The sequence below is a fragment of the Lytechinus pictus genome, chromosome 3, assembly GCF_037042905.1.
Source record: "Lytechinus pictus isolate F3 Inbred chromosome 3, Lp3.0, whole genome shotgun sequence".
In the NCBI taxonomy this organism is placed as follows: Eukaryota; Metazoa; Echinodermata; class Echinoidea; order Temnopleuroida; family Toxopneustidae; genus Lytechinus; species Lytechinus pictus.
In genome coordinates, this window is record NC_087247.1 from 24403293 (window position 1) to 24420033 (window position 16741).

Here is a 16741-nt window from a genome sequence, read left to right on the forward strand (position 1 = left end):
TCGAAAGGTGGCTAACTTAGCCCATGGGCTAAATCGCGTCATTTAGCCCACCGTGCTAAATTTTGCATTTCTCGAAGCTCGGCTAAGTCAGGCTAAATCATGGGCTAAATCGCGTCATTTGACGTCACAAATTTAGCCACCCCTTTGGCCAGGGGCTAAATCGTGGGCTAAGTACCGGATAAGCCCAGTGGGCTAAGTTTGCACGGGCTAAGTTAGCCACCCTTCGAGAATTCGGGCCATAGAGTATACTTTGCTTCTTGAATTATTATTTGGTCTATTATAGAGTACCCAGATTTCTCAAATGTATTTTCTGCAGGTTTTTTCTAAAACATCACATTCTTTGGTCTTCAGTGACAAGTAAACATCAAGTGAAAATCAGAAATCTAAATTCCATGTAGATAAAGCTTAGCAAAGGCATAATAAACACTGCGAATAGGTTTGATGGGCAGATTTTTTATGTTTTTCGCTTTATTTTTCGTAATTCCAATATTTTTGCCTGAAAAATTGCATTTCCATTAAATTCTGTGAATTCCCTGATTTTTTTCGGGTCATAGTTCATTGACTCAAGCATAGCCTCACTAGAGATCTGTGGCCCGTAAAACAAGGCTGAGCAATCGTCATAGAACATTTTTCTATGATTGACTGCATTGACTACAATGTACAATTAATCGCTAACCTTTGTGTTTCGGGACCCTGATAACCAAATGATTACACAACATGTAATTAAAAGGCATGAAACAAAGTGACAATATAACAGGTGGTACATTATCACATACATTTATTTCTCTTGTTGCTTTACAATCTTATTAATATACACAAGCAGTCAAGCACACAGAGCAAGAAAAGTATTTAAAAAAGCCTTGTTGAGCTATGGTGGAAAAACTTTGCAATATTTTGTTATGTATTCAGACATAGTGAAGTAACATTAATTATCACAATCACTTAGAACCCTACAAATATGTTCCGTTGTATAGGCAAACCAACATTAATTATAATCTCAACAGAGAAATGTTCAGTTGTGTGGACAAAGTCTTGACATGATTTTTATATGATATCATGATTTCATTAAAATAATGTCATTAGCCATGTCTCAAGTTTGTCCATGGAATTAACATGCATGTAATTTTTAGATGAGTTTTAGGTTTGATTAAGGGTTTTTAAAAATTAGATCCTGCCCTTTTTTATAGCCAGGCAACAAAAATGGTCTCCTAAAATCTGTGACAATATTCCAATGACTCGGTACCACAACTGTTGCTGCAATTGTTGCACCGTGTCGTAACAAATCTTCCTATTGAACTTAGATGATAAACATGATTGAGATATATATCCATATATCTTACTCAAATGAAACAAACCTGACATGCCGTACTCTATAGTTGCAAGGTCGCCCATTATTATATAAAGTCCCTTCCCCACTCCCAAATGAGTGTCAATAATGCAATTCAGCCTTATCATAATCAATCATCAACAGGTATGCAGACTGTGCACTGCCTTCTTGAAGATAAGTTCAGAATGAAGAGTACCAAATTTTTTTGTAATTCTGTAAAGTTCTGAAGAAAAGCCTTGGACATCATGTACTAATTGATTACTGGGTGATTTCAAGTTCGGTGTTCGGGGTTGGTGTTGGTGTTGAGAGCGTAAAAAGGCCCCTGAACCGAGCTCCAACACCGAGCTGGGTTCAGAGGAATGATACCGATTGCTATATCGATAACACATGACGTCACGCCTCTGCGCTGCACTGCTAAATCATCTCAACTTCACGCGAGAAGTCTTGACGACGAAAATGAAATCGGAGAGAAATGCATTAAATTCTCATCGTACAGAATACCAATGTTTTAATTAATTCAAGAATTCGAAAGAGTGAACATTATTCTTCATCAAAATATATACAGCTCAAATGATTTGTACTCATCTTAACTGTAAAAGCCGCCCGTTCACGAGCTTGAGATTGCCAACACCAACACCAACACCGAACTTGAAATCATGATTTTCCCAATCCCTGGGGGTTGGTGTTGGTAAATGGGGAAATTGCACGTAGATCGTCAACACCAGCCGCAGTGCTGGGTTCAGCAGACGACATTCAACACCAGCATTCAACACGAACTGCCGGAAATACGTCATATTTTCCGAGGTCAATCCCAACACCAGCCTGATTTCAAGTACGGTGTTGTGGCTGGTGTTGGTGTTGTCACAACACCAACACCAGATTTCAACACCGTACTTGAAATCACCCACTGTGTCTGTGTAATAATATTTGCTGATCATAATAAAGTAAAAACCTTGGTATTTGGACAGGATGAGGCAGGATTCATGACCATTCTCATAAAGTAAAAAAAAAAGTTCCTATGAGAGGATGGCCCTTACATGCACCCATACTAATTCGGAAAATGGGCTAATGTGAAAGTATGTATTTAATTTCTGAGGGCATTTTCAATTTAAATAAATTTCAATTAAATTTAGTGAAATTCTTATAAGATAACCTGTAATCCTGAAACTTATACCACACTCAGGACCGTGATGATATTGCAAATATATTATTAAAAATAAGGATAAGTCATGACTCACCATTTTTCCTGCATATGATATTGCCAATGACGCAATTGGGAGTACGAAAACGGGAAGTTATAGTGATGAAGGTCGCAAATTATCACTTACAGGTACTCCAAAATATTAAAAACATACAAAAAATTACTGAAAAAGAGACAAGCTGTAAGTGAACAATTTGTTGAATCATACAAGAATGACAATATCGTGTCATATAAAAAAAAATACCTGCTGTTGGAAAAGAGTAGGCAAAATTGCAATGTTCAGCAGTCTTGAGAATTGGACCACTCTCCCTAACATGAATTTTCCAATAAATAATATGTAGTTTGACTCTAAGGATATGCCATGGTTCAATCAATACGGATGTAAGAGTTTCAGCGCTCTGACGGCAGGCACCACTTTCCCTAATGAATCCACACCTGAAAAGATCAAATAAAAAAAAAAAAACAATGTTTAATTCCGTAACAGCTCTATTTTCTCTTTACATGAGAGGCAGGGATACTGTGCTGACTGTTTGGCAAATAAGTAATGTCATTTTTAACTAGCTGGTATGACAATCATCTTGTCTTTTTTTTCATATACATGTAGTTTCCACTTTTGGAGAAGTCAATATCATCTTTATTGTCTTTATGCCACAGTGCACTTGTTACAAGCTTTGCTTACTAAGTTGTTACCTCCACTGCAACTAACTTTTAGAAATGTATTAATGCTTACAATTTTGGAAATAAATGTTGAACTGAATTGAATCCTATACCCGAAGTTATTACTTATAATATTCAAGCATATTGCTTATAATGACAGCCCTCCTTCACCAATTACAATATGTTGAATGAATTTCCATTACAAGTAAATCTGTCTCGAGGTAAATCTTTTGGGAACATACAAGTCTGTTTGGCTTAGGCAAAAAAGAATTTACTGTAATTTGCTTTTTATTTAATTTCAATCTTTACATATGAATTCTCATAAACTAATTACTATAAGTATTGTACTTATTAAGAAAGCAGAAAAAAAGATAAAACAAAATAATAAGAGACCAGTCAGTGAGTAGGTGAAATGAGGCAATCTAAATAAGAGATGTGGCAATTATACTTGATTTGCTGTTACTGTAAAAAAAAATCCCCTCCCCCCCAAAAAAAAAAAAAAAATTGAAAAAATTTGTTTTATCCATCTAGACACTAAAAAGCTTGTTTTGTTTACAAGTCTACAAGAAGTAGAATCATGAGAACAAACATACATGTACATTTAACAAATCAACAACAAAAATATTGTTAGTTGCATAGTTTAGAAAAGAAATTCTGACATTATCATATTACTCCTCCCTAAACTTAGCAACAAATTAAAGATTAAATAAATACGCGTCAAAGTGGATATGAAAATGAATAATCGGATAAAAATTGATTGAATATATAAATGGATATACAAATACACTTACCCAATATTTCCATAAGATCTTTAGCAATGCCCTCAAATACAGGGAAGAATTTGTGATATTGATCAAGGCAAAGGATCAGCCTAGATAAAAGAAAAAGAAAAATGACAAAGAATTTAATGTTTGGGAAAAATATTCTCTCGAGCAGAAAGTTACTCTTATTGATGCTCTGTTTTTACCGTAATAATCTCAAAACCTATGTCCCATTTTAATGATCCATCATTTTGTCCACTGACAAACTCCTCACATTTAGCATAAAACTGAACTCTATGCTAATCATGAGATCGTGTTAACCCTAAAACTCCTTTGGTATTTTGTACAAAGCAACTTTATTCATAGCAAGCTCTTTAACTGATAGGCATGTGTACTTTCATTTCTGGGCTTCTTTAGTTCTATGGGAGTCATGGTCTTTTCTATACAGGCACTCCTTTGTTATTTTATGGTAGAGTGACTATCCGATAGGTTGGGAAACCAAAACAAACTATGGCAATTAAAACATGCACACAGCTAAAGGCACCATTTTGATTTCATTTGGGGAGCTGCTTTGTAGCAGCAAGATTTGGCAGCAGCAGTAAAAGAGAGGGTCTCGGTCTCGCCCATGATGCCAGGACAGGTATGGTAGACAGCCTGTGATTCCAGAGAGCAGAAGTTTTCCAGACAGAATGTAAGTTGTTTTGTGAACTCTGATTATTATGATATTTTGTACGAACAAGTGGAACACCCCTGGCGGTCTCGCTTGCATTAAGTGGTTCAATATAGCAGCAGTGTTGACTTTTGTAACACAATATCAAACATTTTTTTTCTTTTTTATTTATCCTTTGAATATACAATGCAATAATCCTAGGCCATGAAGAGACAATGCCACTCTTATTGGGCTGGGAACTTGATACTTTTATATAAGCTTTACTGAATATGAAAACAAATACGAGGAATTATTTTTCAAACTTGGAGATAAATAAGTTATATGATAATAAAACCCTAGGTTTATTGACCTCAAATGACCTTTGACCATGACAAGGAGACACAGTATTCATTTAAGATCATTCATGATATCTGATATCCATCACACACAAGTTTCATTTAATTTGATTACATACTACTAAAATACTACAAAGTCACTATCAGGAAACAAAATAGCACAATTTCAGTAGCTTATAACAGTAACTAGCAAATGATAAGAAGCTTTATGACTATGAAACATATTCCAGGGGACCGTTACATAAAGCTGTTCGTAAGTTAAGAGTGACTTTAAGAACGACTGGTGATCCTTTTACACGCTAAACCGTCGCCAATTAATATACCATTTACCACAAGAAAGGATCCCCAGTCGTTCTTAAAGTCGCTCTGAACTTACGAACAGCTTTATGAAACACCCACCTGGACCATTCATCACAAAACCCAGCTGAAAGCAAATCATGTTTGTTGTTGGCTAATCAAACAACCCAAAATTAGTTGTTCAATATCAGGAGCTTATGACAGTCAAGATAACTTGGCATTGATAATAGGTATATATAACACGGTGTTATACTTGGATCATGCATTCCCTAACTCAACCAAAAGTCAAGAATCAATACTCCTTACCTTTCAAGGTTGTCTGTCTGCAGTAAGTGGCTAAGTAGTTTTGTAGAGGTATCTGAATGTAGGTCACAGAGATGACCCAATGCCACTACCACTCTATTAGCAGGTACGCCGTCAGCTGGAGGAAAGATGAGGGACAAATGAATGATAAATCACAAATTTCAAACTGGGAGAAAGTGTGTTCAAGAGTACTTCCTTGTATAATCCACTAGCACAAAGAGTTGATATCCCATAATATACAGGACCAATCAAGACAAGATGACAGTTCTAGTTATCAAAACTTATCATTTCTAAGGATTTGATTGTGATTGAAATTTTACACTAGAAATAAAAGATATTTTCATATTAAATCATTGTTGACTTCACTGTCATTGTATTTCCTTTGTCTTCATTAATTGAATGTGGCTAACATGTTAACACTACCATATTTCTAACGGGTGATTTAACATAAAATGTCAAAACTGTTTTACACTGTGATGTTCCTTTTTACTAAACATTCATGATCATGAATACTATCATACTTATCATTCCTGAAATTTTTTTTCTTAACAGTTTGCATAAAAACATCCATTGTTGAAAAAATATTGTTTAACATTTGGATACCCATAGTTACCCTTGTACTTCATACCATGGCCTCAATTAAACAAGAGCTCAGAATATGGACCATCTAGAATAATAAAGGTGTACCTACGTAGTCCTAGGAGACTCTTGAGGGTATGAAGAATGTTGTTCAGTTCCTCTAGTCTGTGATAGACCTCTGTCATTCGTGCATAGCTTCCTTCTCTTGTGGGTACATCAAACAGCCGCTGAAAATGTGACACAATTTTCTCAGCTTCAAACAGGTCTTTCTTCTTTTGCCTCTCACTCCGAGCATCCTATATGAATGACAAGTAAACATTTTGCTACATTAATTAAGTTGTTGTCTCAGTGAAAAATCTAGCAAACAAATGAATTTGTTTCATTTGCATGTAAAATGTTCAAAAGTTATGATGAAAACATAATTCACAGCAGTTCTATGTAATTTAGAAGAAAGCATTAACCCTCACAAACTTCTTCTTTCCTCTGGATGGTTGCCCCCCCCCCCCACACCTGTACAAATGCAATACAGTGCAGCTTTATATCACATTGAAAGCTGATGGGAAACTAATTGCGCATTTGGCTAAAACTTTGTTTATTCCTGGACTCTGGAAAAAACAATACATATTACTGATTGAATCAATGAATTTCAGCTCACTGTGTGTTTGTCTTTCATGATGATCTCTGTCCAATGCTGAATGGTAGGTACCACATGCCTATAGGACTGTTCACACCAGGTTTTATGTTTATGACGCGATTCTCCAATCACAGGCAACCCTTGTTTGGATCCCTCTTCCACTGCCGAACAAACATCATCTGCAAACTAAAATGAGAACACAAATGAAAATGAGGTAAAAACAAGTTGTTTTCTTGGGCAAATCTCCTTAGGCTAAAATTTCACAAATTACATAACTTTCAGGTGCTCATGTATTCAAGCATGGAATGGTATATTAATGAATAAATGGAAATTAATAATGACTCTATTGAAAAATGTAAATTAGTTAAAGAAATCCTAATGTGACATATTACTTTAAAAAACCATCATCTTCTAGAATTAGTGATTTTACAAACAAATATTATAACTAGAATTTCAGCCCATTCCATGCTTGAGAAATGATTTCATACCAAAAGGATGAATTAACAGATATTCTTCTTTTGGCTGTGGTTTGGTTATTTTCTTAATAAAATCACACCATTTTATTTTGTTCATTCACACTCTAACAGCTTTAGGATATACACATTCATATGATGAATACCAGGGAACTCCCTGGTAATACATTGGAGTATTGATCAATAGTTTTTTGGGGGGAGGGGGGATTACCAAAAACTTGAGAAAGGCTTTGAACCTCTAAAAAGCATAATGATGATGATTTCAATTAATACTGAGAAGGGAAAGAGTGATAGTGTACCTGCTGCATCTTTCCAAGTTGTTTTTTGCTCAGTTCCATGTCTTTTTTCCATCTCCTTGGAGTCTGTGAGGCTCTGTCTTGAAAGCTCGCTGGTGCCATCTGAGCTCTATGGAGGACAGCAAAAAACATGTTGAAATTGATGTATCCTAATTGGTCTAAAGTAGTGCTGTAGCCGAACCGCCGAACTGAACGGTAGTTCGCCGAACATGGCACTTCCGAACCGAACAGAACCGAACCGAACACTAAGACTTGGTTCGGAAGTTCGGCAAAAAAAAAAAAAACGGCTTTCAGCTAATAAATTTATAAGTTTACTACACCCTTTCTAATCATTATATTTGCGCATTCTCTAATCTTCTTTGCAATTGTATGTTGGAAGTATGCGCTTATTTTGCGGTTACTAGATTTTGTTTTCATTTTCATGTTGACATTGTGGTTTTTACGGCCCTGATTAAGAAAGGAGATCCGATGAATGATGTTGCGCGAGCTTGCGCTATAATCATTTTACTGGCTTTCATCATCTCTCGCTCTGTGGCCGAATCGCCGAAGCATGGTAAAGAAAACCAAAACTGTATGAGTGTTCATTGGTTAAATCTAATTATTTAAATATTGTTGTTTTTAGGTGGCGAACAAGATTCTTGTTTGAAAATCTTCAAAGTATTTTGAATGAACGAGCTCAATAAACTGAAAGTGAAAGATGAAGTACCATTAATATTACGAATTACGATACGTGATTAAGATCGTAACTCGTGTATTGTTGCGGCGGAGAATAAAGATCTGATTGAGGTGATTAACATTATTATTGAGGTGTCGGCTCGCTACTGTCTAGTTTTCATGATTTTAGAGAGAAGTAAAGAGTTTTGAAAACGAGAGATCCAGTGAAAGTGGGAAATAAAGTGAGTGACTGTTAGAGATGGAAAGGAGAGACGCAAAACAAATAATATAGAAATGAGATGAGGTGAAGTTATCTTTTTTATTATCAACAATCAGATGAAAATAAAAATCAAACACTCATGAATGATTACGGTATAGCATATAGCAAGATCCCCTTCCCCTCGTTGAAAAGTTGAATGAAGATAAAGCGGAAACAGTCATCTCTTGGGGGAAAATGACCCCCAATCTTTACTTTTTTCCCTTTCTTATCAACTTCTCAAATTAACCATAAACAATTCGATGATCACTCTACTCCCCCTGTCCCATTACAGTCGTAAAAATTTGCATCCCACTTTGTCTGTATGTTCATGGTCGAATGAAATCTGACCAATAAAATCATAGAAATCTCGGCAATTGCTCTTCAATCGGTGAGCTGAGTTTCGCGGGTGACAAAGCACGTGGCTGTATGTACCAATGCGACATGCGATTGGTGGTTTAGTTCACCCATCGAGCCAATTAGCGAAAGGCGCATTACATAAGCACGCTTTCTTCGACACGCCCCTGGCCCTACTATGCCTGCAGTTCAGTGCACTGGCGCTGGCCGCCTCGTATGTCATGCAATGGCCAATCACGTTTGGCCGGACTGTAAATATAAATATTCATGAGCTCAGAGTCCCGCTACAAGGGGACTGCATGCGCTGGCCTAGCTGGTACTGGTACGAGTGCGAGCGTAGTTAATTTGGCAAGTATCCAAAGCGTGGTCCAGGTATGGACGACGAGGAAGAGTCGCCATTTTAGAACTGTGAGTTACCCAATAAATCTGTCATCAGATAATCAAATTCGAGATAACAGTTGATTCGTTGAGCGCTATAACTTTCATAGTTTCATGTCAACAAGATAGAGATAAAATGGTTTGATGTGACAGAGGATACGCGATCACATGCAGTCAATCAATTACAAATTGTCTACCGGTACGCTACGTATACCTGAATGAACTATAACTTTATCAGTCTATCATTACCGAACCCCGAACCGAACCAATGTTCGGCAATTTTCTGCCGAACCTTGCCGAACCGAACCGAACCCGAACATGGCGCCTGACTTGCAGCACTAGTCTAAAGTAAACCCATTTTGTCTAATTCATGTTTAGTCTCATTCCACTTGATCTAAACCCATTTTGTCTAATGCCCAATGGTCTTTATAATCTCTCATTCCACATGGTGTCAACCTATTTTGCAGGTCTAATAACTATTGGTCTTAATTGCCACTCAGCCCCATCCACAAGTTAATATGTCTTAGTCTTATCTCATTGGACGAAATGGTAAAATACAAAAACGGTCATCACACTAAATGGAGAAAGTCTAAGTAAGTAAAGCGACAACTGAACCACATGATCATTTAACAAAATGTAAAAAACCCCCGTTAAGTATCGGACGAAATGATGATTGGACCAAGCAGCAATTAAATCAAATTTATTGATGACTTAATGGATTTAACCTTAGTGATAGATCAGGGAATCGACCAACTGATATTTGACGAAGCAATTATTAACTTTGCGATTGGGTGTGTAATGCCATAAATTATCATTAGGTACAATATTTATAACCATGTCCATGGGGAATGGCTCTAGAATTAATTTGTAACAAGTCAGTCACTAACTCCACTATAGATTACAATACACAAAGTTGAGAGAGCTCAGTTTTCCTCAGCATGTTAAAGAGTATGCTCAATATTTTATTGACTAATGTTCAGTTGTGCAGAGAGACCACCAAGTATGTGTTTTTCTCAAACTATTGGGAAAGGCACATTCAGTCATCTGCCTGGTTGAGACCGGAACCAATTTTTAATTTGACATGGAGAAGTTTATACCAACTATTAAAATCAACATGATCTCACCTAGCTTGCATCTCTTTGAGTATAATCCTTGTTTCTTGAGCATGCCACATGACTTCTTCAAGCATCAATGATAGTTCTCTGGTTCTATTCAATCAAAAAAACATATTTAATAATTAAAATGTAATCTTCACTGTTTATATCTTTGGTCAAGCCTGTCTGTGGTGTTAACAGCATAAAAGCATACTCCTAAAGCACCATAACGTGGATCTGAAATATATTTTCAAGAGTAATAGTTAACACCTATGGGTGCTATTCTATAGACATTAAACAGTCAGTGCAGTTGATTCCAATCAATATGACCTACGGACAACCAGCAAATTCATACAATATCTTCTTGCAGATACCATATAATTCATGAATAATTTCAAGTCATGACCAACAGGATATTGGCCCATATTCTCAAAGCCCGCCTAGGTTAGGCTGTGACTTTACAAGCCTAAATCTAACTAGAACAGGCTGAGATGTTAGGTCTGTGGCTAATTTAATATTTCCCATTTTGTGTACAGCACAGCAACTTATGTTTGAAGTAAGAAGTCAATTACTGAAGTAGACTGAGACTTAAGGTCCGATACAGCTGGAAGTAAGGTACATGTACGTATCTTTCAAGAATACTGGCAATTATGGACAGAATACATGTCTCAGTAATGAACTGATTTTTATCAAACTGAATTGTGTACTTGTGGGTAGTTTTTTCTTCAATCTCTTTTGATTGCTCCAACAAAACAGTATTCACCAATATTTTTGTTGGCAACATCACACAGAGTCACTCACTTTAATTTGTTTTAATACCCAAAAATTGGGAGAAATATCTTAAGGTGAATTGTCATTATATGATAAATTTCTTTTAAATTACCCATGTGAAGAGTGGTTAGAAAAACTTTTTAAAAAAGAGAGAGAAAAAAAAATTACACTAGAGAGGGTATGGGGAGAAATGTAAATTTTACCTTGATATTGGTGGCTCTCCTCTAAGTTTAACCAAACCTTTGAGTATCGATCTGTTCAGTCCAGCAAGATTTTTAAAAACCTCAGATTCCTGAAACAATTTGATTAAAAGAAGGTGAAAATGAATAAAAGAAGATGAATTAACTTATATATTTGTTATTTGGGATTTTATGAAGAAATTATTATAACAATGCTGAATTCTATACCAGTGTTGAAAATGCCCATTTCACATGGTTTGGAGAGCCCTTTTATTTTTCTCCATTTTTACTGTAATGTGCATTGTAATTTGTAATATTTTATAAAACTAGAGTCTACCCTAGAGAAAACTGGTCTTACCCTAAATTTTTAGAGCGCTTACATGTATAGACTTCTGATATAGATCAGATATAGATATAGATCTAGATCTGATTATTATTATTATCATTATTATTGGTGTTCCATACCTCTCTATTCTCTTTATACTGTAGTCCATCTTCCCTTCTTAGTGACTTGGCCATCTGTCAGTTAAGAAAGTGCAAGTCCTGAGGAAAATCAAGAAATGAAATTACAAATGAGATTACATTCAAATGTTTCAGGAGGGGGGGGTGGAATATAATCCATGGATAAATCAAGCCTTAAGAAAGGTACTAAATTAAAAGGTAAAATGGTAGCAAGTCAACTGTAACTTGTGCATGTGCAAAAAAAAGGCTTAGATGTCTACATTAGATTAAAGTACAATTATTTTTAAAAACAGAACAAAACAAAATGGGGTATTATTGTTAATCCTGTGTTTTCACCTTTCCCAATCCCTATGATCGAATATCCATATTCAAGCACAATTTTTATCTTAACAGGGTGTTTACCCTGTTTTTTTTTCACCTCCTAACTTGGATCTATTTAAAAGCAAAAAAAATAACAAAAAAATAACACCCATTTTGGTCACTTGTTCACTGTTACCACCCTGCCTGTGGGGAATCTGCAAGTAAATCTATGATATGCCAATGCAGTACACAGCACACACTTGAAAAATTCATTAAAATATCACTTTTGTCACCCACATTTCTAATTTATATACATTTTGCAATCTTTTCTTCATTTGGAATCATTTTTGTATTCACCAGAGCACTCAAAAACTTGAATTTTTGGCATATTTTTGTGTACACCCTATATAGGTGGAAAATAAAATTGCAAGACAATTTGAATTTTTCAATCTGTTTTAAATGTATAAAAAATCAAAAGAATTCAATTTACTTAAAGGACAAGTGCACTCCAACAAAAAGTTTATTTGAATAAAAAGAGAAAAATCCAACAAGCATAACACTGAAAATGTCATCAAAATCGGGTGTAAAATAAGAAAGTTATGATATTTTGAAGTTTCGCTTAATTTCACAAAACAGTTATATGCACATCCTGGTCGGTATGCAAATGAGGAGACTGATGACGTCATCCACTCACTATTTCTTTTGTATTTTATTATATGAAATATGAAATATTCTCATTTTCTCCTTATTGTGAAGTGAAACGACTATCAATTCCTCCCTGAACATGAGGAATTAGCATTGCTTAATACTATTACTATATGGTTTAGTCAAGTTGTTCCTTATTGTCAAATCTGTAAAAAATGAAATATTGTATAATTCAAACAATAAAAAACAAAAGAATGAGTGAGGGACATCATCAACTGTCTCATTTGAATGTCACTGCGTTGTGCATATCACTGTTTTGTGAAAAATAAGCGAAACTTTAAAATGTCATAACTTTCTTATTTTACATCCAATTTTGATGAAATTTTCAGCGTTATGCAAGTTTTATTTTTCTCTATTTATTCAAATCAAAAATTTTCTGGGTTGGACTTGACCTTTAAAAGCCAAGCTATAATGATCAATAGCTGTAGGCCTAATGGAAAATCTGACAGTGTAAAAAAATCAAGCATTTGCCCCCAAGAACAAGAGAAAATAAGCCAAATATTGCCAACCTTATTTCACCACACAGAACAGGGAATAGTAACAGAAAACAAGATTGTTCATTGAATGAGTGAGTTTTGTTTTAATTTCAGGGACAAAATAGTTGTGCTTTTTTTACAATAACTTAGACTAGTTAAGGACGTTCCACAGTTAAAGTGAAATCCATGTCATTTTCACCAAACTTTGCACATAGATACTTTAGAGCCTTAATATTCGAAATATGCAAAAATTAACATAGGTCCATGTGCTTGATTTTTTGCTATAGAGCTTTAAAGTTCACTCAAATTGATGTTCTTAAGAAATGCGCATACAAAAGAATTTGGCATTTTTAGACCGCCCAAGATTACTACAATGAGTTTAAACCTCTATTACTCCGTCAAAATACATGAAAAAGTCATCAAATTTCGCAAGAGAGTTAATAATTGTATCGTTAGAATGAAGAATCTATTTATAGTGCTATTTGTTTGCAATATTAAGTTTAACAGCACTGTCAGTTCTTAAAAATGGCCTAAAAGATAACAAAATCCCAATCTAAAAAATGTAAAATTTTAGTAACAAACTATAAACGTACAATAAATGCTGCACTTTATTCAAAATCCATGTCATTTTCACAAAAATTTGCAGAGTTGTAGAGGTAGGTATACCTAAGAGGTACAAACATTAAAAAATAGGGGTTCATGTGCTTGTTTTTAAACTATCAGCATTTTTATTACAGCAAATGTGCTTTTTAAAACACCAAAAATGCGCCGAATGCTTAGTATCTATGTGAAGAAAAAATCAAAACCACTCTACCATTTATTCAAACTCGGGGTAATATTCGTGATTCTTGGCAGCACTGCAGAGTAAAGTATTTTGAAATTGTAGAGAATATTTTATTGAATGGTCCATGGAATAAATCCATTTTTTAGCTTCATGAGATAACGCATCGTATCTGCAGTTAAAGTGCAGAAGATGAGAAAAATCAGCTCATACCCGCAGCTAATTAATACTTGTTCATCCATTGTGACGTCAGCGCGCAGAGTGTAAACTATGCGCAGATCATAATGCGCACAAATATAACTGTGGAACGTCCTTAAGTTAGTCAATATGGATTGGATTTCCTAATCCTAGCTAGGGAAATCCACATATTTACGTGTTTCAATTTCAAAAGACAACACGGCCGTACTTACAACAGTAACATGGCTTCTTGATGACAATATCAATATCATTTTTATTATAAAAATATGGAAATAAAGATTGTGGAGACTTCCGGTTCGTTCACTTCAGATTTTTCTGGGCTTGGCTTAAACTAGACCAAAAGCTTCGGTCTCTGTTATGTTGGTTGTTCAGCTGAACTCCGTTGGCTTCACTCACCAAATACAGAGACCGAAGTTCTAGCGCGATCTGTACAGGGGACTCAATGGCCATATGTTTTATTAAGTTCGGATAAAACAGGGCAGTGAAGTTGCGTGACAGCCGAGGTAAGTCACTGTTTTTGTTCCTTTTAACTTGATTTTCCCCGTTTTTTGGCAATTAATGCCAAGAGGGAATATTAATTTGCATTTCGGTCGCGTTCATTTTCAAAAGTTTGATTTTAAAGACAAAAATTGAAGAGCCCCGACGGGGGGATTTTGCATTGTAAGTCCCCTAATGGTGGCAGCACGATAGCGAGCCGTCTGTGTATGAGGAGAAATTTTAAAAATAAAAAAATGTTAAAAAACTCCTCGAAACAGACGGCTGCCAGCTGTCTAGGCTTAAACCAGCAGGTGGGACTAGTCAAGCCAAGCCGAATCACCGCCTACAGCTCCGGCCATGCCAGCCAGTCATTTCAGTACCCGCAACCACCGGCTTTCAGGGGCCCGTTCGCTAATTCAGGGATACATTAAATAACGATTGGAAACCTTCTTACTTTTAAATTATATATTAATCGGCCATCGATACGACAGTCATCATCTGAAATTTCAAAAAAAAATGGAAAGAATCTTATAAATAAAACAAGAATAAAATCACAGATGGCTTACCAAAACTTGCGGCTGCGATTTGCTTGCAAAGTTTATTTTGAAATTAGCGCGTTTCGATTCGGTGATAGATGGCGCTTTGAGTTTTTCTTCACACAGCTAGCTCCAGAGATACGTAGTCATGTAAAGGGAGCTTTTCTTAATTTATTTATTTATTTTAATGCAAAATGAATTAAAGGAACAAGTTTGCTATAACAGTAAGCCAACTTTAATCATTCGAACAAGAAAAATAAAAAGAAAAGAAAAGAAATATTAGTACATCCCTTATTTATTCAAATGAACTTGATGTCGGTCTCGACAGTCACTTTGGGCATATCGGCACCAAAAAGAAAATAACTTGGCACAGCCGGCCCGTGCCCCCCCCCCCCCCCCCTGTTGCACCCACAAATGTAATAACGCCCACAAATGTAATAACACTTTACCCACAAATGTAATAACGCCCACAAATGTAATAACACTTTACCCACAAATGTAATAATTTTTGATCGCCCACAAATGTAATAATGACTTTACCCACAAATGTAATAAATTTGAAGGGATTTTTGGACAATCCGTTCTAAACTAAAATCCTATAGTGATGCGTTCATATAGCACAAAATTGCAAAGTCTTTTTTCCAGACCCGATTAAATAAAAAATTATAACATAATTTAAAGTCTTTTTTCCAGACCCGGTTGTTTAAAAAATTACAACATAAGTCCAAAGTCTTTTTTCCAGACCCAGTTATTAAAAAAATTATAATATAAGTCCAAACTAAGATACCATAATGATATTCCAGTGGAATAAAAATAAAAACCGAGCTTAGTCTTTTCTCCAAACCCTGTTATTCGAAAATTATAAATAACAATACAACAACAACAAAAACAGTATAAAGACCCCACAATCTTATTAATGCTGGATAACAAAGACATATAGCATAGTCTTTCAGCCAGACCCAGTTATTTTTTTTCTCAAAATAACGCTAACAGTAATAATAAGAACATTTCAAATCTAAGACCAAACAATCCTTCAACCTAAGAGCCTGTTTTAAAAAGAGGTTTAGAGCATTGTCTTTATTCCAGACCTAATCATAAAAAAAAAAAAAAAAAAAAAAAATCTTCTAACATAAGTCTTATGTTAGAAGATTTTTTTTTTGTATTTTTTTTTTTCTTAGACTATATCATATTCTCATTCTTCTGGAATAACACGAGTTTTAAAACATACTCTTTTCTCCAGACCCGGTTATTTAAAAAAATGAATTTAAAAAACTTCAACAGTTCAAATCTAAGACCAATCTTCAAAAGTTACACCCTTACTGGGTGTAACTGGGTGTAAAAATATGTATTTACCCCGCATCCAGTTTTTTTTTTATAAATAATACTAAGACCCCTACAAAACATTGTAATAATGCATGGGTAAAGCAAACATCCTTTCTCCAGACTTGGTTATTATTTGAAAAAAAAGATAGTTTTTACAAATATTCTAAAACGAATACCCAATAATCTAATTACCGTGGAATAACATGAAGATCGATTGTAGACTTTCCTCCAGACACAGTTATTTCAAGAATAAAAAAGCAA

General features: G+C 35.2%; 1 protein-coding gene across 1 annotated transcript; it reads right to left on the reverse strand.

The window, feature by feature from the left end:
* Positions 1-761: 761 nt before the first annotated feature.
* Positions 762-15274, reverse strand: LOC129257570 (centrosomal protein of 70 kDa-like). The gene is made up of 10 exons (XM_054895931.2): positions 15188-15274; positions 11688-11765; positions 11247-11335; positions 10303-10386; positions 7537-7642; positions 6786-6950; positions 6243-6426; positions 5555-5669; positions 3977-4056; positions 762-2963 (listed from the first exon to the last, which is right to left on the reverse strand). The coding sequence occupies exons 2-10, from the start codon at positions 11739-11741 to the stop codon at positions 2899-2901; spliced, it is 942 nt and encodes a 313-aa protein (XP_054751906.2). The 5' UTR covers positions 11742-11765; positions 15188-15274; the 3' UTR covers positions 762-2898.
* Positions 15275-16741: the final 1467 nt, after the last annotated feature.

What these genes read in the sequence shown, in the direction of transcription:
- LOC129257570 (XM_054895931.2), bottom strand. Translation starts at nt 11,741, where the DNA reads ATGGCCAAGTCACTAAGAAGGGAAGATGGACTACAGTATAAAGAGAAT. An exon ending in AACTTGGAAAGATGCAGCAG is followed by an intron (nt 6,951 to 7,536) that starts GTACACTATCAC and finishes TTCTCATTTTAG; the next exon opens with TTTGCAGATGATGTTTGTTC. An exon ending in AGATCTTATGGAAATATTGG is followed by an intron (nt 2,964 to 3,976) that starts GTAAGTGTATTT and finishes TGATCTTTTCAG; the next exon opens with GTGTGGATTCATTAGGGAAA.